The sequence below is a fragment of the Aythya ferina genome (assembly GCF_964211825.1).
Source record: "Aythya ferina genome assembly, chromosome: 5".
Lineage (NCBI taxonomy): Eukaryota > Metazoa > Chordata > Aves > Anseriformes > Anatidae > Aythya > Aythya ferina.
In genome coordinates, this window is record NC_140301.1 from 60,652,501 (window position 1) to 60,677,836 (window position 25,336).

Sequence of the window (25,336 nt, forward strand, 5' to 3'; positions counted from 1 at the left end):
ACCGATATAAAACAGGAGCACGGGAACAGCCACCACGACGAGATGTCTTGGGAAAAGGAAGAACGGGGCAAGTGTACTTGCTGACAGTTCAGTGGTATCCCAGCTCTCGAGGCTTTTCAGCTCTGGAAGTTTCCTGAGCCTGACAAGAGTTTGTCTCCACAGCACCTCTCCCCTCATCTCTCTTACAACTACTTGGAAAAAAGTCTCTCCATGATCCACAGAAACTGCAGGCGTCCACGAGCTCCTTTGAAAAGAGTTCAGAGACTTCAGTGGAGGGGACTGTCCTCCTGCGGAGGACATCAAGTTGAAGAGATCAATACCTCGTCTGTTCTAAGCCCCTTTGAATTTTAGCTCTTTTTTACCTTGCCCTTGAGCCTTACATCGAACAGCAATAATTAGTCACAGCTCTGCCTTCCCCATAGAAGAGCCAGACAGCAAGAGAAGGCAAGAAACCTCGGCTTCCTTACCAGAAACTTGGGCACACCCCTAGAAGCATTTCCCTTTTCCCTGTACGAGTTGTAGTTCAGGATTCCTCTGCGCTGTATTTTTAAAGAAATCACAGATTTTTAAAAGCGCACATGGCTGGGCAACACAAAAAACACTCATTCCTAAAAATATCAGCAAACCAGTCTTGCCTGAGCTAGCTGTGAGAAAAATACTTCTTGTAACTTTTGCATTCAAAGAAATGTTAGGTCTCTCCAAATCTATTTTAGCCCCTATGTACTAACCAGATATGCTAGCGCTATAAATACACTGCAGTGCAAGACAAAAAATAATTCGACCTGCTTCTTGCACAGAGTTTACGCTGTGGAGGAATTTGAAGAGGAAAGAGTTGAAGCTCTAAGAGGAAAGAGTTGAAGCTCTGACCAGGTAAAAAGCTACAAGCAAAACCCAGCATCCGATTCCTGATGTTCATTTGCATTAACAGTTCCTAATTGTTGGGACAAATGGAAAAAAAATGTAACAAGCAGTAAAATGCCTGTGGAGGCTTACTTCATAACTAACTAGTATTTGGGTAGCCTGGCTGTAAGGAATCAGAAAAGCTGCTGCAAGAACAAGAGACCTCGAGCTGCTTCCAGCAGAAGTTGGCTGCGGCTGGTCGCAGGAGGCGTGCAGGTGAGTGAGACACAGCTGAACACACACAGCACGGGCTGCTGAGAAACTGGGAAGTTTCAGGAGCCTAAATGCAATCGCAGAGGGAATAAAGCACAGAAGATTTTCAAAACTGAGCTTGTTCTCGTCTTTGCAAGGGCTGCAAGGAGTTCCCAACTCCTGCTTGTTACAACCTAAATAATAACAACCCCCCCGTATCTCCCAGGATAAGCCCAGACTGACTACATTAATCCTAACTTAATACACATGGAAAAAGGCTCCATCTCAGTTCAGCTATGAAACTGAAGTTCACAGAAATACCATTCAAGATGCTTCTAGCAGAGGCATGGAAATTAAAAATCAAATAGTGATATGAAAAAGCGTATTTACAGCTTTCTTGTAAAACTTTTTTCTTTTTTTAAACTGTTTCTCTGTTAGGAATAAGTGTGCGCACATATTTTGTAGACAAAGCAAAACAATTATCAGAACATTTCTATTCAAAAGGAAATAGATAAACAACTTAACCATTTATTTGACTGCATTGTATTTAGACAGCTTGTACATTTCATAACCCCACTGTTTTTGTTCTCATCAAAAAGGATAAAGGGACAGAAGAATATAATCCACTCAAAACAGCAGTCCAGTATTTTGAGATACACTTGATATTTCCATAGATGCCCATTGATACCTGAACTCCAATATAGGTTGTAATGGTTATACAAGACCTGAAAGTTTTGTTTTCTTTTTTAAACATAGCACTCAGTTTTAGCAATGCCTTGTGGTGCCCTGAAAAAGTTTGCGGTGTACTACGCAATGCCAATTAGACTATGCCTGCTTTTCTTAAAGGTGATGAACCTGATCGTTTTCTTAAAAAATAAAAACAAAAAAAAAAGAATAAAAACAACAAGAAAAACAAAACAATATAAAGCAAACATCCGTACTGACATGTCAGCCAAGAGCAATATTTGGGCAAAGTCAAACACAAACGATCAACTCCTTAGTAAGATTTGTCAATGCAAAAGGTGAGGGGGAAGAAGACTGTGATTTAGCAACAGACATGAGAAACAAACAACTTTTCATTGCTAGATCTGTTTTGAAAACCCATTTCCATCTCTTTGCAATTCATAACTTCCCACTTGATACCCAATTTCAAGCAACACAGAGAATAAATCCGTTCCTTTTAATACAAACCAACGCATACAGCTTCAGTATCTGCCGTAGTGAACTGCGTGTTACACAGCAGCAATACCAGAACCTTTCAGGCAATATGCTCTTTGAAAAGAAACCTGCACTTATTTTGCGCAGCATTTTCAAGAACAGCATGGTGAGAACGACTTCTTAAAACACACAAACAGAATTGTATTTGAAGTTTGCTCAGACATCAAGTTTTTTTGGCAGTGCTTTCCCCAAAAGTGATTGAAGCTAACTTTCAAGCCTGCTTTTCAATCTCAAGACACCCACAGCTTAAATATTAACCTATAGGAAACTTGCCTGTCTGGCTTTTCGGTTTTTAAACATCAGCAGACACACAAGACAGCCTGGTTTGCAGTTTGCGATACAAGCCCAGCAGCTGCTAGCAAGGCACGAAGCTTCTCTTATCTGTCTCCTCAGTTCAAGCACGGCAGACCAGCCACGATTTCCCAGACAACTGGAAGACAGTTGAGAGAAGCCTGTTCCTATTGATTTAGCATTCCCAACAATTGAAGTCTTAACTACGTCTGAAACCTCCTGAAGAAGTTCATAACGCTTTGATTCAGGCACCATTTTAATCATGAGTTTTCTTTATTGAGGGGAACAAGCCCCCTCAAAAGCACAAAAAGCATCTACGAGCAGAAAACTCAGAAGGGCCAATTTCCATTAAAAGTCTTTATTTTCAAATACAACTCATAATTTGTACATGGTAAGAAACGCCCATCACCACGTGCGATTGGTCTGTGCAAAATAAGGCTTCTCTTTAAATCCAGTTTTCCTGCACAGGGATCTTTTCCAAATGGTACTGGAGGTAGGGGTTTTGTTGTTTTTGTTTTTAAACGTACGATAATTAGCAAAGTGACCATGATTCAAACCAAACTCTTTAAAAAAAAAAGAATGTAGTAAGGCAAATCTGAAGAGTAATCGCTCAACTACAGAAGAGCGGGTTCACTGAGAGCTCATCCTTTTTTCCACAGATTACGTAGGTTCTTCCACAAGCCAGCTAATTCCTTTTTTCAAAGTGGAAAAAAGCAACCCACAAAAAAAAAATAAAAAAAAAATAAAAAAAAAAAAACAGAAAACAAAACAAAACAACCCAACTGATTCATAGAACTGGGCTATATAACCACGCTGAACAAGAAAGCCTAGACATTGTAATTACTGAACAAATTGATGGGTATTGGTAAAACCTATGTAAAACCAGAGAGAGAGAGGAGGGGAGAGGGAGGAAGGGGGGGAGAGGTAGAAAAAGAGAAATCTCTTCCCCACTGCTTTGATTTTGGAAGGAAAAAAAAAAAAATCCCCCAATAATTTAGCTCATGTAAGTTTAGAGAAAATGAGAGCAGCTAAAAATGGATACAATACACCTTGAAATTTATTTCCAAGACCAAGAACCAAAGATTGAAGCATTTTAGAACACTGAAGCAAAGCAAACTGAATCTGGATAAAAAAAAAAAATTGTTCCAACTATTTTAAAATAGATGTTTTTCAGAGCTTCTAGCGATAATTTTGATTAAATAAAATCATACCAATTTACATTAATTTTCTATATCTTCTTTTAAAAGTCCCTCACTCTTTTAAAGAAAAAAGTGCATCCAAAACCAGCAGAGATTTACTGGCAACATCAGGTTCTGTTTTAGCAGCTACTCAAGGTTTTCAAAATAGCTTACACTTCTTGCTATAAGAAAAGAAGGGCCTTCCAAACCCTCGTTTGGGAGAAGTATCCAAATTATAAAAATCTGAAATAATTTATTATCAAATCCAGAATTTAAATAAAAGCAGATTTTTTTCTTGCAAAGACAATTGAAGAAAGTAAAAGAATAAAAGCATGCACTCCAAACTTAGAGGTGAAGACAAATATACTTATCTATACAGGCACTGGCAGACGCAATTTAATTGTTACTGTTACTCATTGTAACACACACCCCACCCTACAATACATTTTTTCATTCACTAATCACTGAGGTACCAATATTTAAGAATGGAAAATTCAATATTGAAAAATAAAACCTAAAATTGAAGCCTTTTTCCAGAAAACTATGGCAATTTTTTGTATGAAATGTTAGTATACTTATAGAATTTTACAATCTACATTGGCTTTTTGCTGGAACCAAAAGTCGTGTTCCACATACAGGTTCTTTGATAAAATGTTCACTGTGTATGTAATACAGTCAGTAGACTTGCAAATGAACGAACATATCTTGGCTATCAAGTGGCACATCTTGCTGGTACCAAAAGGAACTCGAAGTTTGAAACGATCGGCTTTAATTCTGAACAAATGCGCCATGCCAAAGTGCAACAAATATGTGCGACACTCAAATGAGACACTGACAGATAAGAGCTGCATGGAAATTACTAAGTCCACCTGCAAAGCAATTTTGTACAAATTGCATTGCATGCAAAGGACAACTCTGCGCTGTTGGGACGTCAGTTGCTTGATGTGATGGTTTCTTTTAACGCAGCCATAGTTTAAGACGCAGTGCATCAACTCCATTTAAATAGTATCTGAACAGCCTCTTGTCTCGCACAAAACCAAGGTTTTCATAAAGTTTCAAAGCAGACTTATTTGTGATTTCTGTTTCCAATACAACCTTTAAGAAGAAAAAGAAAAGAAAAACACATCATGTTAGAAAGCAGTTGCAGTATGTTGCTACTGAACAAATTTCAAAGCTTTTATTTAAAGGTACACTTAAGCACAATTCGCAAAATCATTTTTTTCTTGTCTTTATACAAGCAACCCCCCTCAATCTTCACATTTAAAAGAAAATAGCAGTTAATCAACAATAGCAGTTGTAAGCAAGTTTCATTCATATCAAGATTGCAGTTGTTCGCTGTAAATACTGTATCAAATCATAACCTAAAAGCTATGGTTAAAAAAAAAAAATAAAAAATAGTACTACTGAACAGCTAAGGCTCCAAAACATGCATTGAATGAACAAATGAACTTGGCACACAGGAGGTTTTATTTTGTCGTTGAGTATCTTCCACCTCTAATTCCAGAGATTTAGACCTAGATGCAAACTCCTCCTTTCTGTGACAAGCTGTCACATCGATGTTTGAAGCGTGTATTTGTGCTCAACGCAAGAATCCCAGACTCAAACCAGAGTGCACAAACCACAGAGGTCCCAGACTCACAAGGCTCTGTTCAGGGCTTCTTGGGTGCCTCACACCAAAAACTCACAGCTGAAGGGCATGCAAGAGGTTATGGACAGCAAAGGTGGTGCAAGATAGGCCTGCCCTGGAAGTAATCAATTCTAGTGAGCAAGTAAAGGGCATATAATTGGGCATATGATTGCATTTCAAGTACTGCATCAGTTTCAGAAGATTAAGAAGCCTTGGCCTTTATTGTTCTCAACTAGCCTGGCAAAGTGCAGGAAGTAAGAGCAGCTTTTTTTTCTTTTTTCTTTTTTTGTCCTCGATGTTGGTAACACCCCAGTTCCAGGAAGACCTGTCATCAATAGCTCAGACCAAACCCAAGTGCAGTCCAAGTTAAGCAAAGATTGAAAATTGTCCCAGCAGCCTCAAGTACAAGAAAAAAAAAAAAAAAAAAAAAACACCTTACAAAGCATTAACAAGAAGTTAAACTGCTGAAGTACGTCCCTCTGAATGGTTTTCTTTCTTTTCTCCAAATGCAGTGAACAGAACTTTGACGTATCTGATAAGCTGTGCACCCATTCCAAACAGTAAAAAAAAAAATCTTGCCTCTTTACTGTTGTCAAACTCAACTATTTAAGGATTCTATTGGTAAGGATGGATCCTGGTTGCTCAAGAACACACGAAGAACCAACAAGCTGACAAGACTACCTGCAATCCCATGGCCATGTGCATTCACATATTAAACAAGGGCTGATGGATACTGTAGAAAGACCACGTAATGAAACTACAGCCTAAGCAATTTATGCAGCAAGCCAGCAGTCAGCGTTGGTGTAAGCTCATTAACAGCTACCTCCAAACCAGCATCAAATATCCGCCGGTCTGTGTAGTTAAAATTACATATGTAAAAATCTCACAGTCAAAAAATTAGTAATCTACCCCAACTACCCCACCTCCTCCATTCTCTTCCAATAAAAAACAGGATATACATACATTAAATATAATAAGTATGTATAATAAATTATATTATATATAATAAATATAATAAATTAAATTTATATATTGAAGCCTGTACTTGTACATCAGTTTAAGCCAGTCTACCTTACAGATTCTTGCCCCCCCACCTTCAGGCATGCATTTCCATTCTCCCTCAGCTCTTCTGCCAGCTCACTAGGTTTCTTGCTGATCTACTTCATAAAGCAACCTGGTAGAAAAACGATTCATTTCTCTCTCTAAGTTTGCTTTCTGCAATCTGAGGAGTGGCTAAGCCAACGTAAGAGAGGGAGGCTACCCCAGTCAGACTGGCCACCTGCAATAAGGTTAAAAAATACACTTAGTGTACACATTTGGCCATTACTTAAGTTTCGAGCTGCTCTGACCACATCCCAGTGGATAATTCCCTCTGTGCTTCTCAACACATGAATGTTGAAAGAATAGTAAAGCTGGAGCTAACAATCCAACGAACAAAATATGCCTGGAAAAAATAAGACTTAGTTTGTTTTTTCTAAAAGGAAGAGTGACACGGTCTAACATTAATAGCCAGAGTTCTTGAGTTACAGCAGGACAGTCTGTCGTACCTGTACTCTTAAGGATAATTCAATTCTTAAGTCTTATGGGAAGAATTAGGGATTAAATTTCTCTTGCTGGCACCTGATGGAACAGTACTGTCAGATCTTGTGACTTGATAATTACTCTTAGCAACTTTATTAAACAGGATAACTTCCAAATTATAATCAATTATCAAAGTGCAGTATTTTTTCCTTCAAATTAAAGCATTACGCCAACAGGAAATCTGACCCATTAAAATCCACAGTGCAGGAAACCATTATTTGAACTCTGACTACAAATGACATTCACTCGCACAGAAGCTCAGTAATCTGGCCGAGTGACACAACATGCCTGTGTTCAACTGCAAGCTTGCACACCTTGCAATGCTAAATGATTTCCACCACCACAGATCATTGAATTGAAGGGAGTGGCTAAATGTTGAAATTCAGGTTTGTTGGAATCCCAGTACTTGAGCGAATGCTCATCTTGCAAGCTAATGCAATAGACTTGTTCTGGTATTTCTAAGAAAGACTTAGCACAATGAAAAATAATCCCCTGACCTCAGCATATCGTGTTGATTTCACAAAGGGCTATGGACATGATCCTGTATCTAGTAAGGAAACACGACTGTATTTTATCCAGGTTTCATTAGCTTGATTCTGTGAAGGATCCTTTTCTTCCTGTGTGAGATTTTCAATCAAGCTCCAAATCTTCAGTAGTTATCTTTATTTCTGGTCTATTTTGTCATACAAATGTGTCTGTTAAACCTTATAACAAGACATCATTATCTGCTCCTGTCGACCAGCAAAGATCTGATTGGGTTTAACAAGATCTTCTGCACAAGTTGCCCTTATTTTCACTTATTTCCAAAATTTCATAAACCTACAATTTTATCTCAACTCTCTTTACTTTCAACTCATTTTAGAAGCAAGGAATCTTTTAATGTAGTGTGAGTGGAATACTGTGTTTCTTGTTACTATGTTCTCATACCTAGGTTATTTCTAAACTGAAGTAAAAAGGAGCTTTTTTGCTTTTTCAGGTCAAACTTTGAGTGCACTGGCTTAGAAACCAAGTGCACTCAGAATACAGTCAAATCGAATAAACAAATGAATATCCTTTCATCACTCAGAGAAGCTGCTGCTATTCTTATATTCTGAATGATCTGTAGATGAAGAAAAATTTAAGTTGTCAATGGTTTGATAATTTCAAATAGGGTTATATAAAAATACATTGTTAATTTTAGAAGCATGGTACTGAATTAAAATAACACTCCTAGCGATGAAGTCAGAAAAATCTCACTTAAAAACACTTTAAAGTTTCATGGAAATTCTCAAAATAAGTCACAATTCCTTTTTAAATTCCACATCTTGCTGAAAAAGTTCTTGAGAGTTCCACTTACCAGAGTCTTACTTTGATTATTTAGCAGTTACGTGCTGCTGAAATAATGCAATATGAGGTGAATGAATCATCTGCAGATTACTTAGTCATTTGTTACAGATGGAAAATCTGCATACAACTCTCCCTTTCCTAATTTTGATTAGGGGATGCAGCAGTTCCATGCAACAGTCTTAAGTAGCACAACTTTTGAAAGTTGCCTGTCAGTAAAGGCCAAGCAAACGTACAAAAGGCAGCCAGATGCTCAGCTTGCTGGAGTTTGCACGCACTTTCCCTTTTACACTAGAAGAAAAATCTCTTCAAAAGACCTGAGATGGGAGAAAACTATTCACCTTCACTCAATTTATATTAGTAGTTCCCATTTGCTATGTAATGAGATCATCAAATTATTCTAAATCATTGTGACTTAATGGAAACTCAGCCCATTATACACCTGAAAATCTTTAGCTCACTACTCTGAATATTAGAATTCTTTAACAGAAAATGTTTGAGAAGGTCACCAAGGTAAAATAAATAAATAAAGGGAAAAGAAAACCCCAAAATCAACCACCACCAAAAGGAGAGAAGAAAACCCAAAAATCAACCAACACCACAACAAACAGAACCAAACCCAAACAAACAAACAACAAAAGATCCCTAAGTATTGTAATATTATATCCAGACACCCCAGCCCAAAGCATGCTGTTCAGTACTCTCTTCAGGCTTGAAGGCCATTTCTGGTGGAACCACCCACCCCAACATCAGACCACTTCCCTCTTTTTCTATTGCATTAGGCCATAACCACCTCCGCCTCTCCACACAGATTCCATCCCAGCCAATTCACCTCTTCACTTACCCTACAACCTCCTCAAGCCAGGAAACAGCCACTGGCTGGAAGGATATTGCCTCTCAACTTTGAAGCATGCAACATAGCACCAACTACCTGCTAGGCAGAAGCTGGCACTTTGAATCACTTGCTCCATAGGCCTGCCTTAGTTTTATTCCCACTGAACTAGCTTACAAGGGGAAAAAAAAAAATAATGAAGTCCTTGATCACTACAATATTGTGACAAACTTTGAAATGCCAGGAGAGCACTAGTGATTTTTTAAGATTTTCATCTCTGGTGTTGTAAAAATCCTTTACTTTTCAGGATTCAGCATTACAGGCTGTTGGGGTATCAAATTGTGATCCTTTGAAAAATATTATATTTGAACTAAAAATTTAGCAAATTACATGCCACACATTATCATCATATTATACAACATAATTTGGAATTTTTCAATGACATCCATGGGTGCATGCTCCTGTTTTTAATTGTTTTCCAAGCAAGTTTCAGAAAAGAGTCTTTTTGAATTGCATCTTACATCAAGTAGCAGAATCTTTGGATTTTCATCATGCTTCTGATTTTACTAAGGGATGTAGAAAAATATCCTAAGAGCAGCAGAGATAATTAAACTATTTACACACTTCACAAAGACAAGCCACTGCGATGCTTCAGGTTTGATCAGCCAGGCATCAATCGGATGGCCAGAAACTGCTCTCCACAGCAACTGCTGCAGAAAGCGGCGAGGGAAGTTTCTCAGCTCTGTCAGAGAGCTTTAAATAACAGGTGGCTAATTAGGTCTTTCAAACCTTGGTCGAGACTGAAAATTTCTCAGCAATCCACCACATAGGAGAAGTAAACATCGTTATTGTTGTACCACATGTACCTGGAAGAAACCTACACTTGCTGCCAAAGAAAAGAAGAGACCATGAAGACATTTGCTCTCTGGCTGTAGATAACCTATACATGAAAAAAACTAGCATAAACATATCGTATTACTTCGGGCACGCCTCTGCAGACTGGTGTAGTAGGAAGTCAGAAATACACTCTGCTTGTGTTCCCTGCTGCCTGGACATGAGTTCCCGTTTCAAAGTTTTGTGCCAGCTTAAAAGTAAGCTGACACAAAAGCCCCCAAGAAGCAGGGCATAATTGGTTCTGAACCATCACCCCCCCCCAAACACTGTCACACAGTTTCCAAACTGGAACTGAAACTTGCCTGCACTCGTCCAGCACACACTTCAAGGAGCTGGAACTGTGCATTCGATTAAAGAGGGACAGCACTGGCCTCTGAAAAATGACCTACAAATTTAGTACAAAGCATTTATGCAGCACCATAGATGAAAATCTATGACTAAGACTTAATGAGGTCTTACTGCAGAGCAGCCTGCAATCCCTATCACATTTATTTCATTTTTACAATGACAAAAAGCAGTAAGAAGGGCTCTGGGATTAATATTAGAGCATGGGAGGACAAAAAGACACGGGAGAGATCACTGAATGTATACGTGTAAGATAGCCCAAGTTAGAAATGAAGTTACAGGAGAAGTAGTACACAAACTCCTAAATAATAATGGGGAGTATTGAAGCTCTGGTGGCCTGAGTAGAAATACACAGCTCTGTTAATGACTCTAACAGCAGTAGGCAATTCACTTCATGTCTCTGCCTCTCAATTCTCCCAATGTGATGTGAAAACACTGATATTGTACTTCTTAATTTTTTAAATCTTGGGTACTTCGCAATGGCAAATGAACACATGACCACCGGGGAAAGCGATGGAAAAGAAGACACAAACAAAAAACTTTCCTTGAATAGTTCAAGGTCGCAAACAGCAGAATAGATTAGACCAAAGCATATTACATATGATACAAGCATCAAGACAAAAAGAACTTAAACTACTGCAGAACTATCAAACTGCACTACAATGCTTGTATACAACAGGAATTGTAGAAAAATGACACCAGAAAACAGAGGTATAGAAGGATCTGAAGGGAGGAATAAATAGCTCAAACAAGTTGTTGAATGAAAGCAGAACACATAAAAGGGTACCACAAAAGGCATAACACAACATGTGGAAAAGTTAACAGAGTACGTGCCAGAAGTCTTGTAAGAAAAACTGTAATTTTGCATAAAAAACTTCATCAGGACAATCAGGGGAGCAGCTGAAAGGAGATAACAGAGAGATCAAAGGATCATTAACTGTGAGACGCTGAAATGACACGGTGTTCAGGTATCAGGAACAAGCTAACAATTGCATTGTAGCAAGCAGATGAAAGTTAAAGGGACAGATAACTGGATTAAGGAGAATGGATGCAGGGAGAGTTCCTCACAAATTAAACAGGGCACATAAAGATAGCTGCTTCATTTATGCAAAAGAGAGAGACAGAGAGGGACAGAGGGATTGTAATCTGGTAAAAGGAAAGCCTAGTAGTACATAGGCCAGAGAAAGTTTGACAGTGATTCAGTCACTTTCCTTGAAGCGTTCACCGACATGCTGAATCACTCGAGCTGTTAGTGCTTTGTTATATGGTTTAAGCATTGTCAGGATAACAATGACTTGCTGGGATAAAACTGCATTCTGCAATATCACAGCACGTACTGTTCCAGTATCTTTGTATATTCTGAAAGCTTGGAAGTGTTACGACAACATACAAGTTGCACTGGTCAACAGCACCTTGAACTAGAATCTTTAGAGGAAAACGTGCCTGCAACTAAAGGCTGAGGCAACTTCCCAGAGTAAAACAGAACCCAAAACTCTGTATTTGAGAACTTATGGCAAATTTAGAAAGCCCTTCTATTTGTGCCATATGTTTTTGGAGGTTGTTTTTCCTTCTATTATCAAAGAGCTTCTTGCTAACCCACCTCCCACCTAAAAACAAAACTCAAACAAAACAAAACAAAAGAAATGAATCCACATATGGGAGAATACAAGCCGTTTACATTATGAAAGTTTTTGATTATAAAGTCTTACCTCATCACAATCTCCTTCAACCATAGCATAAATAGCTTTCTTAACCAAGTTTGTACCTGAAATACAGATTTCAATAAGTGTCAGAGTTGCAATGCAAAAGATGCCAGCTTATATACAACTACTGTGTGCTACCTACATGGCATGACACCTGGGGAAATCAGGGAGGAAAGAATGCAACAAAAAGTTGCAGTCAAGTTGCAGTCTCAAGTTCTAACATTAAAATTATCCCTAAAGTTAACCAGAGACCCAGCTTGAGTGCAAAAGTCTTTTAGCACAAGGATATTAGAAACAGGCTTCAATGTTTAACGTAGTGTTATATATAGCCTTCCAAGATGTGATTCATTCCCTTTTGCTGCATTTAAAGTCAAAATCTTCTGGCACGTACTTGAAGGACATTCATCTTCCAAGGGAATTTCCTCTTACTAAAACAAATACTTCTATTAGCAACAGAACTTATGAAACCACTTTTTTTGTGGCTCACTCCCATTTGGATTTGCTAGTATCTAATAATATGGTTGAAGCCCATCCCTTCCCTTCAGTCAAGCATTAATTTAATTCTGTATCATTATTTTTCATCTATTTCACAACAGTTCTACAACTGTAATATCCCTACCTGTCTGTAGAATTGGGGTGAAATTGAAAGTTGATTTCAAAGTTATTAGTGGAAAAAACTGCTGTTCAATGAAATTGTATAAATCTCACTTCCATAAGAAAGCTAAGGAAAAGGAAAAACAAAAACCCAAGGAATCTAGAGATTGCTTTAAAGTTTTCTCAAAGCTTTAATCAATTAAGATTTTCACTGAACATATGACAAAACTTTACTGCATATAAAACATCTTCAGTTTAACAGCATAATTTATGAGAAACAGCAACATGATAAATGTAGGGAAAAAGTTAACATTTATATAATGCTAAAGTAAGCAAAACGTTAAATACAAATTCTATTTATGTAACTGTAAAGTAATGATCTGACTAAAGCAGGGGAAAAATCTTGCAGAGATCTTCCTAAGAACAGCATTAGTTCTTATTTACTTATGAATCCTAGCACCTGCAATGAAATTATGGCAGGCTCCTTCATGACTCAGCTAAAAAGAAAGGAGAGAATGATTTCTCTGTATCCTCTTCCCTCTGCTCCACTAAAGAAACCACCAACAGCTTCTGAACTGCACTGAAATAACAAAGAAATCACATATGCTAAAACAGTCATGATAATACTTAACGTTTCAAGGTTTTTAAATGTTTTTTTTTTTTGTTGTTGTTTTTGTTTTGTTTGTTTGTTTTTTAAAGAGGAGAACAAACACAATGGTATTAATCTGTAACTTGTTCCCGTATTTCTCCATAGCAAGTAATTTTCTGTCGTTAATCAGAGTATAAGCTGTTAATGAGAATGGGTGGTAAAGCACATTTCTGGCCTTTAAAGCTGACATCTACATTTTAAATTAGAAATCTGTTACAAGGTGTAATTTCACAATACCAAACTAAAAAGAATGGAGTTCCATAGGAACAGTTCTTTAATCAACCAAGCTAGGATAACTAGTGTTTGAAGGAAAGTCCCTTCCATTAGGGCAAAACTGACCCACGGGGGAGGGCAAGCTCCCTGCCAAGAGAGCTTTCTTTCATCATGCAATTGCCAACAAAACAGATCTTCATTTTGGTCACGCAGGTAGTAATGCATAACTATTTTTTTTCGAGTATTAGCACATATTTCAAGCATTAGCTATGTACATTATCCCCAGTGGGCAAATATATATGTAATAGATATGGGAAAGCCAGGGGATAAATTCACTGAAAAAAACACCCCACACCTGAACACAATAAAGACATACAATGATGAGAGCACATAAAAACGCAAAGCAATTTCTGCAGTTGTTATTTGATAATGGTAATTTGCAGAGGTAAGGGGCTGCTGACTGAGTTTCTTTTTTAGCTTCAAGTCCCAGATGCTAATCTCACAGGGCACGGGCATTTCAGGTTACTTCAGCAGAATGAAAAAAGAGAGCAGGGAGCTTGTGTGGATGAGTAAAGCAGGGATGACAACAAACCACCACATCTAGAGGCTCAGTTCTGCTTAAATCTTTACAGCGCCTATGTTTACCCCAACAAACTATAGGATTTAAGTAGAAAACAACAAAAAAGGCTATTCTTACCAATTCCTTTTCTTCTGTATTTGGAATCCACTGCTAACATGGCTATATAACCTCTGCGGAACATCTTTTTGTGCATATCCAGCTTGCAGACGATGGCACCTACACACTCTTCCCCTACCATGGCCTTAAAGACAAACATATAGGTATGCATTCTCAGTTTGTGATCTGCAGTGCTACCAGAAAAAGTAAACCAGTGCATTTAAAATGAGACAGCCACACTAAATTTGCTTGTACAAAGGTATAAAGAAAATAAACACCATCTCCAGAAGTACAAATAAGATTAAAGGTCTCTTATTTCTATATTACACTCAGATAAAGTCACAGTCTATTAACAGCCAATGAATTGTCTGGGAAAGAATCATAATATTATTCCATCAATTCTACCAGCAAGATCGTATGTGATAGAAAAGGGTAGAAAAAAAAAGAAAAAGACCAGGTTGAAGAATAAAACATCCTTTAACGTGGGTTGCCACAGAGGGAAAAGAAGTCCTTTCCTGTTTTACAGCGATCCGAATTTTCATGTGCAAGAGCTGGGCAGATAACGTGCTTAATTTTTATCTGGTGTTGATGTCAAGGCCATAATGCATCAGAGAAAAAATGTTTTTGCATTTAATCTTTAGAAACAATCAATTTCAGTCATATGGCATCCAAGGAACAAACAAACCAAAAAGCATACAGTTAATTTCACACATTTTAACCGTTCAGAGGTTTCATTCATTAAGAGCTGACAGTTAATCCCAATGGTATTGTGACAAAAAATGTGGTCAAGGAGACACAATTATCCTGAAATATCAAGAAAAGAAAAAAAAATACCTAACCCCTCCCCAAACACTTATCAAGCCACTTGCACAGCCACTGTGTTCACAAAGAAATTTACCATGAAATACATTGAGAAAGAGAAAAAGAATAACTAAGTCATATGTTAACCGAAGGATTAGGCAGCATTAGATATTAATGACATTATAACCTGCAGCAGTAAAGTGAATAATGCTGCAGAGTAGGGTAGCATCCAAAGGGAGTATGAGTTACTATATATTCAGGGAAAGATTGACAGAGAGAAAAAAAGCAGCTCAGAACCGTGTGCATGGGTGTATAAACTGAGCCACAGAAGTTTGAGACCTGTATCTGCAGGGGGAAGCAGCCTTCAGCTCCAGCTCCCAAACCAGGACTACAGCACATGATTGGCACAAGCATGTGCTGGCACAAGAGCCCCTGGATAATCCAAATTCACAACACTCCACTAAGTCAAACAAAAAGGACCTGCCGGAGCCAGTATTACCAGACCTCCTGTGAACCCAGCTCCTCTGAAGGCCACGGTATGGACTCCATAGCCTGAGCATTCCTGCAGCTTGTAGGACAAGGATCTACAGGGAGAAAATTCTTACAGAGATCATACTGCAGGCACCAATCCACAGGGAGTTTGTGCCCAAAGTCTTCTTGCATCTCCATTTGAGCGGTGGGTTACTAACCAAGCCAGCTGCCAGCCACAAGCCCCTACCAAAGGTAAAATGAAGCAGCCCCAAACGACCGGGCTGCAGTTCCGAAGCACTGTGATGCAGCACGAGCCTAACACCATTTCTAATATAGTTTCAGCTTGTCACGCAAACGTAATTATTTCTAAGTTTTTATTTGGCAGGAAAATACATTTTTCTAACAGTATCCAAGAACAACCCTGAACAATCTAAACAAGTGGTTTTTAAAACAACAAACAAAAACCGAAACATGAGCTAAGTGGACTGAAATACACAGCCTCTAAGCAGTCTTTTGTTTGTTCTAAAACACAAGTTTATTTCATAGAAAAGAAAAGCTGTAGTTATACTAAAACTGTGTATGCAAAGTGTCAGCTCAAGGCAAGTTTTGTATCTCGGCTCAGACCTGAGAAAACCAGGGAGTTAAATAAAGAGTATCATCAGACAGCCTGTTCATAACATTGCTATAATTATGCAGAGTACCTAGATGTAATCTTATACCTAGCTAAAAAAAAGACACCACAAACTAGCATGTTATAGTTATGCTTTGCCCTGAAGCGAACACGTGCAAAGTGTTGATCGTAACAGCCCTATGGAGAATTTTTAGATTTTTTTCCCCCCCCTGCACTTCAAGGGTAGTGACACATTGCAGCCTTGTCTTCTTTCTTGTTAGGGGCACTTTTCTTAAGAGCTATGTTCAGTAACATGCATTTTAAAATCATTTTCAGTGATCAAAGAAGGAAATACCCACTGATTTCACCACCGTTGCCACAAAGTTGCATGAACTATCACAGTGTTGCCAGTTCCCAGAACACTTAAATCTCCTTCTCTTGTCTTTGAGTAGGTAAATCTGCCAGTTAAGCTATGACTGGGGTGAGTGCTGCATTTCTACCTCAAATGGAGTTCTCGTTGCCTTTCCTCTCCTTTCTCCTTCTTTTCAACCTTATCTAAAGCTGGAAACGAACCTAAAACGTGATGTAAAACTGCAATTTAACTTCCTGGGGAAGGTTAAAACTGTGTAAATGGAAAAAAAAAAAAAAAAAAAAAAAGATTGAAATAGGGAGGGGGGCAAGAAGAAAACTAGTTCCCATACAACATCCTTTATAAGGAAATAATCATGGGCCAAATGAGAGTAATTCGAAGCACACAGGTTTCTACAAACAGAATTCAGCCCAAGTTACTATAGTATAAGCCCCACGGAGTACTATAGGATTTACTTCAATCCTAAATTCTTAGGAAGATTAACATCCATGCATTCAAATCCCATATTTGCATCAACTTTGTTCTTGTAAGACTGAATGTTTAAAACAAACTAGATGTTAATATCTTTGTATTGCAACCCTTTATTGCTAGAGCTAGCACAGAAGTGTCTATAAAACAGCAAGAACATTACCTCTCTGAAAATTAAACAATTGCCATTAATTCCTTGGCAAAGGTGGCATTAGCTCTGTCAGGCACAGCCTGAGCATGCCTTTCACACCCAGAGCCCGCGATATTTGTTCCCATTTAAAGATTAAACCAACCAGCTAGCCCCTAAAAGAGAAAACACTTTGCGATTCAAATGCAGCAGAACCTGCACAACTGCAGGTTCCTTTCACACACGCACCCAAATCCACCTCAGAGGATCACAGCCACAGCTCTGCACGAATCCTTTGGCTTACATCTAGCGATCGTGTTACCGAATGCCATTAAGGGATGCATTTAGCCTAATGGTTTTAACCTAAAGTCCGCCAGTTCGGTCAGAGCTCTTTACAACGTCAGGCAAATCACTAAGTCACTCTCCCTGCTTCCACTCTATGAAACTGGACCCGAGCAATTCCTTCCTGTGCAGGGCCGCTGCCAGAATAACTGCACTCACTGGCTGTCGTTAAATACCCACATGCTACAAGGACTGAGGTTTTCACAAAGCCTGTGAGACCAAGAAGCACAGCCAGCCATGTCTCAAACCACGATTCTTAAGAGGAAACTGGCATACAGCGGAGTTTGCAGCTTGCAAATTGGGAATGAATATTACAGGATGTCTTCCCAGGTCTGCCATGAGGCCAGTAAGACTTCCCACGCTGTTTCCTAACTTTCCTGGTTCTTCCTTTATCCCCCAAGCTCTCTGCAACAGAAAAACAGCGATGATGTCTCACAAGTCATTAGTTTCAACGTGAAGCACGGAGCCTCTTAAATAAAATCCAACTAAAAAAAAAAAAAGGCAAAGTATTATTAGAAAACAGGATCTTAACTGCAGCCATTTAGGATTTATAGCACATCTAAAACCACATACATGGAATTAATCAGTTATTTCTAAAATTGTGGAAGTTTAAATTATAATTGCTGCTATAGCTACTGGCAAAGTTAAGAACCCAATAAAAGCATGCATTTTCCAGATTTTTCTTAAAAGGCAGCTGAGCAGTGCAGCGAGTCTGCAGCGGTGAATTACAGGAGAGGTTACAACACTCAGTCAGAACCCTGCTTTTATTACGTCCTGTCTTATCCAAACTTTGGAACAGGGCAAGGTTTCCCAAGCTCACCTCTCCCACGCTGCAGTATTTTGAAAACAATTTTCTGCAATAGCTAATTTACCAGCTTTAAATGGAAGGAGTTTGAGAACTTTCACACTGCTAGGACCAGGATCTGCAAAACCACTTCAAAATGGAGCTACAAGTTCAAAAATGCACTTACAACCAATGCAGGAACAAAGCTCTAGCAATGCTTAGAGGCACTTGACGTGAATACCCCTGTCCTCTCCCACCTTTGATGGGGAAATGATTATCATTGGTCAATTGAAGAGAAATTGGGCTGACAGAATTCCTGGGAATAGATAAACCCTAAGTATTTCCAGGGCTCCCACACCTAGCACGTGCTGCCAACCTGCTCGTCGAGAGACAAGAGAAATCCAAGCTTCAGCAGACAGCTGCAGGTGGGGGAGGAGAAGGTTGCTGCCTTTCCACAGCTCGGTCAGATAATGCAGCCATACCTGAGCTATTTATCAAGTATTTCCAACTTGCTAACTCAAAAGTCAGGAGATGCTTGCACAGATTCATTTGACGTTAAAATGAATGGGTTTTGAAGATTATTCTTACTATCTCCAGTTCCTTTTAAAGTGGAGCGTGAACTTGTTTTTCAGTGTATAGTTCGGAAGTGGTTTGACAAAGCAAAACCACGCCAGTGACTAGTTAGGATTGGTCCCATGCCTTCCCTCCAGCTGTGCATTCTCACCTCTTTCCTTGTGCCAACACCAGTGCTCGTGTCATCCCGCTACGAGTATGTTTGGAGACCTAAACCAACAGAAACCTGACCCTAAGACACAACACGCAAGCACACAAACACATGTATGAGTACATGGCTGGGGGTGAGGGCTAGCTTAGCTTCCCAAAGCAGATAAACTCAGGGGCAGGGCAGAGGTAGCTGAAGAGAAAGGAGCAGCAGCAGCCTTGGATCGGCGCTAGCTGGTAGTGACAGCCCACCTTGGAAAGACCAAGCCGAAACTCAGCAAGCTTCAAACCCACGAGATCATCACCACAGCGACAATGTTCATAATGCCCCTGGAAAACTTTGCTGTCAGGTATCCCAGATGCTTGATAGCAGCATTATAACATTTAAGGTTGCTCATTAAATACATCAGCGCCAGACAATTGCTGATCCCTTCAGGAAAATAGGCATCCTGTCTTCAAATTTAAATGGAGTTAGTCTTTTCCCCTCATCACCCTTTTAAAAAGTGGTGGTGGTGATATTCAGTAACTGAACTGACAGACACCCTGCAGCTATTTTTCTCCAATATGAACAAATTACAGTCTAACCCCTGTCCCCAAGACAAACCTGGAGCCAGAAGGCTGTGAGGCCTTAAGGCATTAAAGACAAATGATTCTGCGGGATCAGGCACTGTGCTTCTGCTCACCATCCTGACACTGTTCTAGCTAATTGGAATATGCAGTTCCAGCTGAAGATAAATATTTTAAAGAGTTATTAGATAGAAGTAGTTCAGGAATCCATTAACTGCAGGAACAAATTTAATTTTATAGAACAGAAAGTCTTCAAGACAACCGCTAAAAAACAAGCCTTAAAAACACTAAAATCACTCACAAAAACCCATTGAAATTGACTCAAGATCCTGGAAGAGCTTCAGATTATTATGTATGTAAAACAATTTGCTAAGAGCTGTAGACATTTGCTGCCACATATTCTTCTCTGCTGTTTTACGTGCTTCACACTGTTCCACCCTTCATAAAAGTGGCAAATCTGAATAGAATTGGAGTTCAAATAAAGTTTTGTTGATTCTTCAAGACTACTAAAAGAAGCTGGCCCTAAAAAATAAGCTTAGGATGTTTTATTTTCCTTGAGTGAAACCTTGTTCTCTGAATGCATTTGTTAGAAATAAATATTAGAAATAATCAGGCTTAGTGCTCTGTCAAGCTAATTTGCCACTGCTCTTTCCCTAACAAAATTCTCAAATTACTCCCTGACAAAAAACAAAGACCTAAAGTCTGAACAGATGCACGGTGAGCTAATAGTATCCAACACTGCCTTGGCATCACCGACGATACACTTGATGCTGAAAGTACAGACACTTGGAGCTCACAAGCATTTCTTTTCAGTGCGAGGCAAATCAGTCACACACAGCTAGGTGTACGCTCAGTGCCTGAAAAATTACAGTTTTGCAGTGATCAGCATCCTTTTAACTCACCGTGTAATAGCAAACATGACTTTGGGTTGAAGACTGATTTCAAATATTTTCATATTTTTATTTTGTTCCAGATGGGAATGCTTTGCTCAACTTCCTATAATCCTACTGTATTCCCTCTTCAGGTCTGCAAGAGGCACATTTCTGAAAACCCTCCCATAAATCATATAAATCCCGCTATAAATTACACCGGACCCTAAAACAAGAACATTCAGGAAGTTTAAGGCCAGATGGATTCCATTAGCTTCACCTCCTGTACTCATATCCTATTAAAATTTTACAGAGAAAGTCTGAATTGAAGGGCGCCTCGGCTCTGGCTAAGCCACCCCTTCCAGAGAGGTGTCCAACCCTGATTAAAAGATCAAGGGAGAAGAATTCATCGTTTACCTTAGCGAGGAAGTGCCATACACTCCCACAAATGTTCTGTTCTACAGACAAATTTTCCTACGAGGAAATCAAACCCAGCTAAGCTCCCACTGTGCACAAATACCCCCCAGGCCAATTTAAGCTCACTTTCATATACCTGTGCAGGAATTACTGCGCTGAAAGCATGCTTCCCTACCGAGACTCGGGTTCTAAAACTGTCTGGCTGTTGTTTAGTCATAAGAAGTGCTCTAAACGTTTAGAAAGACTAGGAAACAAGTAAAGCAATCTCTTTGGTTGTGCAGTAGGAGGGATAAATGTGTTGTTAGTACAGCAAGACAACCTAAGTAAAATCCGAATTTCTGCACACGCTATCACACTTGCAAGAAGCAATACAGTAGTACTTGATCTTTTTAAAATAAGCAAATAGACCAAAAAGTCTACAAAACCTCTAGCAGCGTCTCCCCACGTGTCAACGTTTATATGCCAGTCATGCTGAGGGCAGTTTTAAAGCCATTGTGCAAGAACTACGAAGCACTCATAAGACACTCGTGGACTAAGTACTTTCTTTTTTAAATAGGAACCTAGGAACTGAGACAGAATGATAAAATGAGCTACCAAAGGTCAAAAAAGTCAATGTCAAAACCAAGATTAGAAGCCTTGAATTCCTGGATCCTAGCCCTGTGTTCAAAGCCTTTCCCCACCACTTAAAACGTGTCTTAATGACTACAGGACTTTTAGACATAGGCTTTACTTTTACAGGCATAGGTGAGAAGAAGGGTTCAGCAGGGGTAGATACTTCCAAAAGAGCTTGGTTTTTCCCCTCAGCCATAAAAAGAATAGCAGGATCATTCCCACAAATGTCAGCCCTTTAATCCTCTCCCCACCCCTGTCCCAAACCACTCCCAATTCCTGCCCTCCCTCCCCAGCACTTACCAAAAAGCAAAGCTGCGGCCAGTTGTGGATAAAATACCTATATGTGTAAATGGAGTAGGGTTCAGACAGATCTTTGGTGATCAGTCTCATGATATCGGGCATCTGCAGCTCTGACTCGTATCGGACGTATCGTATCGTTAGGTCCTCCTCGGGCTGAGAGTCCGTTCCCGAGCCTTTCAAACTGCAGGCTGCTGCTAAGGACCTAGAGAGTAGCAGCAGGGACTCCTCCTCCTCCCCTCCTTCATCCCCCTCCTCCTGCTCTTCCTCCTCCAAGCCAGTCCCTCCTGCCAGTCCGTTGCGGGCTGCAGTCTTAGCAGCAGTCGGAGTTGTGGCAGCAGGCTGGCTCCTGTCCCCTGGTGCTGCTGCTGCTGCTGGGGGAGAAGGAGGAGGAGAGGGTGCAGTCCTTCCCTGGGGAGGGAGGTGGTTGCTAAGGGGGGACGAGCACGGTGCTGTGGCCGGAGGCGATGGCTGCTGCTGCTGTCCGGAGCCCATTGTTTTGCTGGCTCGCTTGTTCTCCTGCCCCTCGGGGGCTGCCCCTGCCTCCGAGCCGAGGATCTTGCTCTTGAGGGAGGCCCGCAGGTGCCGCAGCTCGGGGCTGATGAGGCCGTTGAGCTGGTGGTTGTGGTGCGGGGGGTGGTGGTGGTGGTGGTGGAGGCGGTGCTGCTGCTGCTGCGGCCCCCCCTTGCCGCCGTCGCTGCTGCCTCCTCCTCCTCCTCCTCGCTGCTGCTCCCGTCCGCCCGCGGGTTCCTCCTCTTCCTCCTCCTCTTCGGCCTCCTCGTCCTGGGCCCCGGCGCAGGCGGAGGCGGCGGCAGCGGCGGAGGTGGAAGAAGAAGAGGAGGAGGAGGAGGAGGAAGCAGCCCCCCCTCCTCCTCCTCCTCCGGGGAAGGGGGAGAGCGTGTCCCCCTGCGGGGAGAGGACGCTGCTAGGCCCCGGCGGTACCTCGGCCATATCCTACGGGAGAGACCGACACAAACCCCGCGGGGAGGAGGGCGTCAGGCGACACGGGGCGACAGGCGGCGGCCTCACGGGCCTGAGGCGTGGGGGGGGGAGGTGAGGTGAAGGGGGGAGGGGGGGGGGGCGCGAACAAAGGCACAGCCGGTGCCCGGGCCCCGCCTCACCGCCCCGCCGCCGCCTTTTCCCGTTACCCCACACCCCCCTGCCTCCTCCGGGGCCCTTCCCCGGTCCCTTAAGGGCCCCGGGGCGGCCTCCGAGGCCCCCCCCGCCCGCCGCCGCTCACCGCCGCTCCCCTCAGCGCCGCGGCTCCCACTCGCCGCTCATCCAGCGGCCGCCAAGCGCGGCCGCCGCTGCCGTAACCCGCGGCCGAGTTTCCTGTCAGCCTTTGCGACACTTCCTCCCTTGACGGCGCGGCCTAGCGACGGCGGGGCGGGCCGGCCCTAGCAACGGGGTTAGGGCCGCGGGCCTGGGCCTGGAGGGAGATTTCGGGTATTTGGGTGATTTTTGTGTAGATCAGAGCGCAGGAGGTGCTGCTCTGCCTTTCAAAGGCAGTATGAGGGGTGTCATTTCTCAGCCAGGGCAGGCAAAGGCAGGCCTTGGGACTGCAAGGAAGTTGTTCGGCTGGTAACAGTGGAAACTGCAAAGATGACAGAAGTAATCTTGTAGTCCTAAACTGGGAAAAGAAAAAAGAGAAAGAAAAAAAAAAAAAAAGAAAAAGAAAAAGAAAACCTTGTTAAAGTTAAAAAAATAATAAAAGACCATTGTATGAATTCCGGCTCTGTGTACTTATTGGTAGGGAGCACTGGGCACGAACCTACAGATAACAATCTCAAGTGATCCCATTTCTCTATTACTCTTTTCCATTACATAATCCACATTTTAAGAACACACTGCCAGATCTCACAGCAACAGACAAGTCCTTTAAATGGGAAGTTTTCTATTAAAACACACCCATAGCCCCTCAAAACACAGACAATTCGTCCTTTTTTCATGAGGAAGCTTTGCAGGGCTGTTGTAAGACTTGCACGTTTTCCTTTGCTACAGTTATTCTTCAAGGAAGTGACAGGTCTGGACTTACAAGGAAAATCCAGCAATTTCTGTACATGTCCTAACAGAGCTCTTTAATGAGGAAGAAAATAGGCTGAGGAGTTTCAGGCTTCTGTTTATGAATTGCTCAGTTCTGAAGTAAAACAGGAAAAAAAAAATATCTGACTGAAAGTGAGAGAATTATAAAGCTTTTATCCAAAGTAATTAATGATGGAAACACTTAGATTTTGAGAATGAAATTGTTCTCTGTATCCTTTTAGATTTATTTCTTCTTTTCTGAGACTCCTGATGCATGTTATCTCCGTTCAGGTTGCTTTATGTGTTCTGCAGTTGCTTTGCCTACCAGATTTTAGACCTTTCTTTCTGCTTTAGAAAGGTGTTCATGTACACAATTTCATTTAAGGGTCTAATGATTTTTTTGTGTGTGTATGTTTTCAGGCACCAAAGTGTCTTTGTGGACCTGATCTGAACTGCTCTGGCACACCAGCAGTGCAGCTAAGTTCACTGTCCTCCAGTAGTTCAAACAAAAAGAGCAAACAAATGTCAGTGTAGTAGTGGCCTAAATTCAGTCCTCATTTGCCATGTTAGAGCAGTGTGATTGAAAGCATCAGAGCCACATGCTATGATGGTGTTCATGTTAGGAAGATGATCCAGCACCTGAAGAAGTTGTCAGATAGGGTGAAGAGGATCTAATCTAATTGTTATCATGGATACATACCATGTTATCTGCAGGTATTGTGGAAAAAAGCCTCTTGTTTGTGCTCTAACCTGCTGGTAACATCCTTTGTTCCACTTCTATTACCTCTTGAACCACCTCCAGACTTGGAAAGTTACCCATTTTCTGTTGATATTAACAGTTCTTTGCCCACAGCTAGGATATGACCAAAAATAGGCATGGATAGGGCAGACTCCTCTGAGCTAGTGCCTTTGATTTCCCTTATTGCCAACAGAGAGGAAAAGGCACTCCTGTGGTGGGATTCGGGTCATCCTAAAGTCGATTGCTAAAGCAGGTTAAGTGAGTTGTGCTTTGGAGGTGTCATCATCCCATTAAATAAAAGGATCTCAGCATAACTGGTTCATCTCAGATACCCCTGCTATCACTGTCTGAAGTTAGGTAAAAGGTGTCGTATGGCCACTGCTGATATGTTCTTGGTCTGAGTGCCTACTTGGCCTTCTATTTGTCTTTTTTTCTTGTATGTATTATGATAACTTATTTTAAAATGGTCTTTTCAGGTGACATTTATTTTTAAAGATACCTTCAAGTGTATTTTATTCCATAGACTTCTCTCACTGCTTTTTGAACCTCCAGCAACTGAGCACCCTCATACTGTTGCAAGCCGCTCCTTCTGAAGGAGGGATGGGGCTAGAACACAAGTCTCATTGTTTCTTGTTCATTTTTCAATAACTCTGTGACCGTGGGGGTTTCTATGGCTAATTTATTTGTTAACAAAACAGCACACACTTAGGAAACTCTCCCTGTGGAGTTCCGTTCTTTAGGAGAAGAAACAGAGCTGTCAATGTCCTTCCTCTTTTTCTCTAAAGTATTTAAGGGAAGTGTCTATCCACTGACTGAGCTTCACAGTTTCTCTGCGTTAGATCTGCACTCAAGGAAAATTGACATCTAAACATGCCGCGTTCCCTGTTGTAATAAAGTTGAAATC

The 25,336-nt window shown here is 40.9% G+C and overlaps 1 protein-coding gene across 2 annotated transcripts; it reads right to left on the minus strand.

Moving 5' to 3' along the window:
* Positions 1 to 1,600: 1,600 nt before the first annotated feature.
* On the minus strand, positions 1,601 to 22,998 carry NAA30 (N-alpha-acetyltransferase 30, NatC catalytic subunit). Of its 2 annotated transcripts, XM_084520147.1 has the most exons (5): positions 22,912 to 22,998; positions 21,675 to 22,625; positions 14,238 to 14,361; positions 12,091 to 12,146; positions 1,601 to 4,874 (listed from the first exon to the last, which is right to left on the minus strand). In XM_084520147.1, the coding sequence occupies exons 2-5, from the start codon at positions 22,620 to 22,622 to the stop codon at positions 4,737 to 4,739; spliced, it is 1,266 nt and encodes a 421-aa protein (XP_084376273.1). In that variant the 5' UTR covers positions 22,623 to 22,625; positions 22,912 to 22,998; the 3' UTR covers positions 1,601 to 4,736. The 2 variants fall into 2 exon arrangements, with proteins under 2 accessions (XP_084376273.1, XP_084376274.1); XM_084520148.1 differs by lacking the exons at positions 12,091 to 12,146; positions 14,238 to 14,361; positions 22,912 to 22,998 and having other exon boundaries at positions 21,675 to 22,886.
* Between the last annotated feature and the right edge of the window lie 2,338 nt (positions 22,999 to 25,336).

What these genes read in the sequence shown, in the direction of transcription:
- NAA30 (XM_084520147.1), bottom strand. Translation starts at nt 22,622, where the DNA reads ATGGCCGAGGTACCGCCGGGGCCTAGCAGCGTCCTCTCCCCGCAGGGG. An exon ending in GGCCGCAGCTTTGCTTTTTG is followed by an intron (nt 14,362 to 21,674) that starts GTAAGTGCTGGG and finishes TTTGTCTTTAAG; the next exon opens with GCCATGGTAGGGGAAGAGTG. An exon ending in ATACAGAAGAAAAGGAATTG is followed by an intron (nt 12,147 to 14,237) that starts GTAAGAATAGCC and finishes TCTGTATTTCAG; the next exon opens with GTACAAACTTGGTTAAGAAA.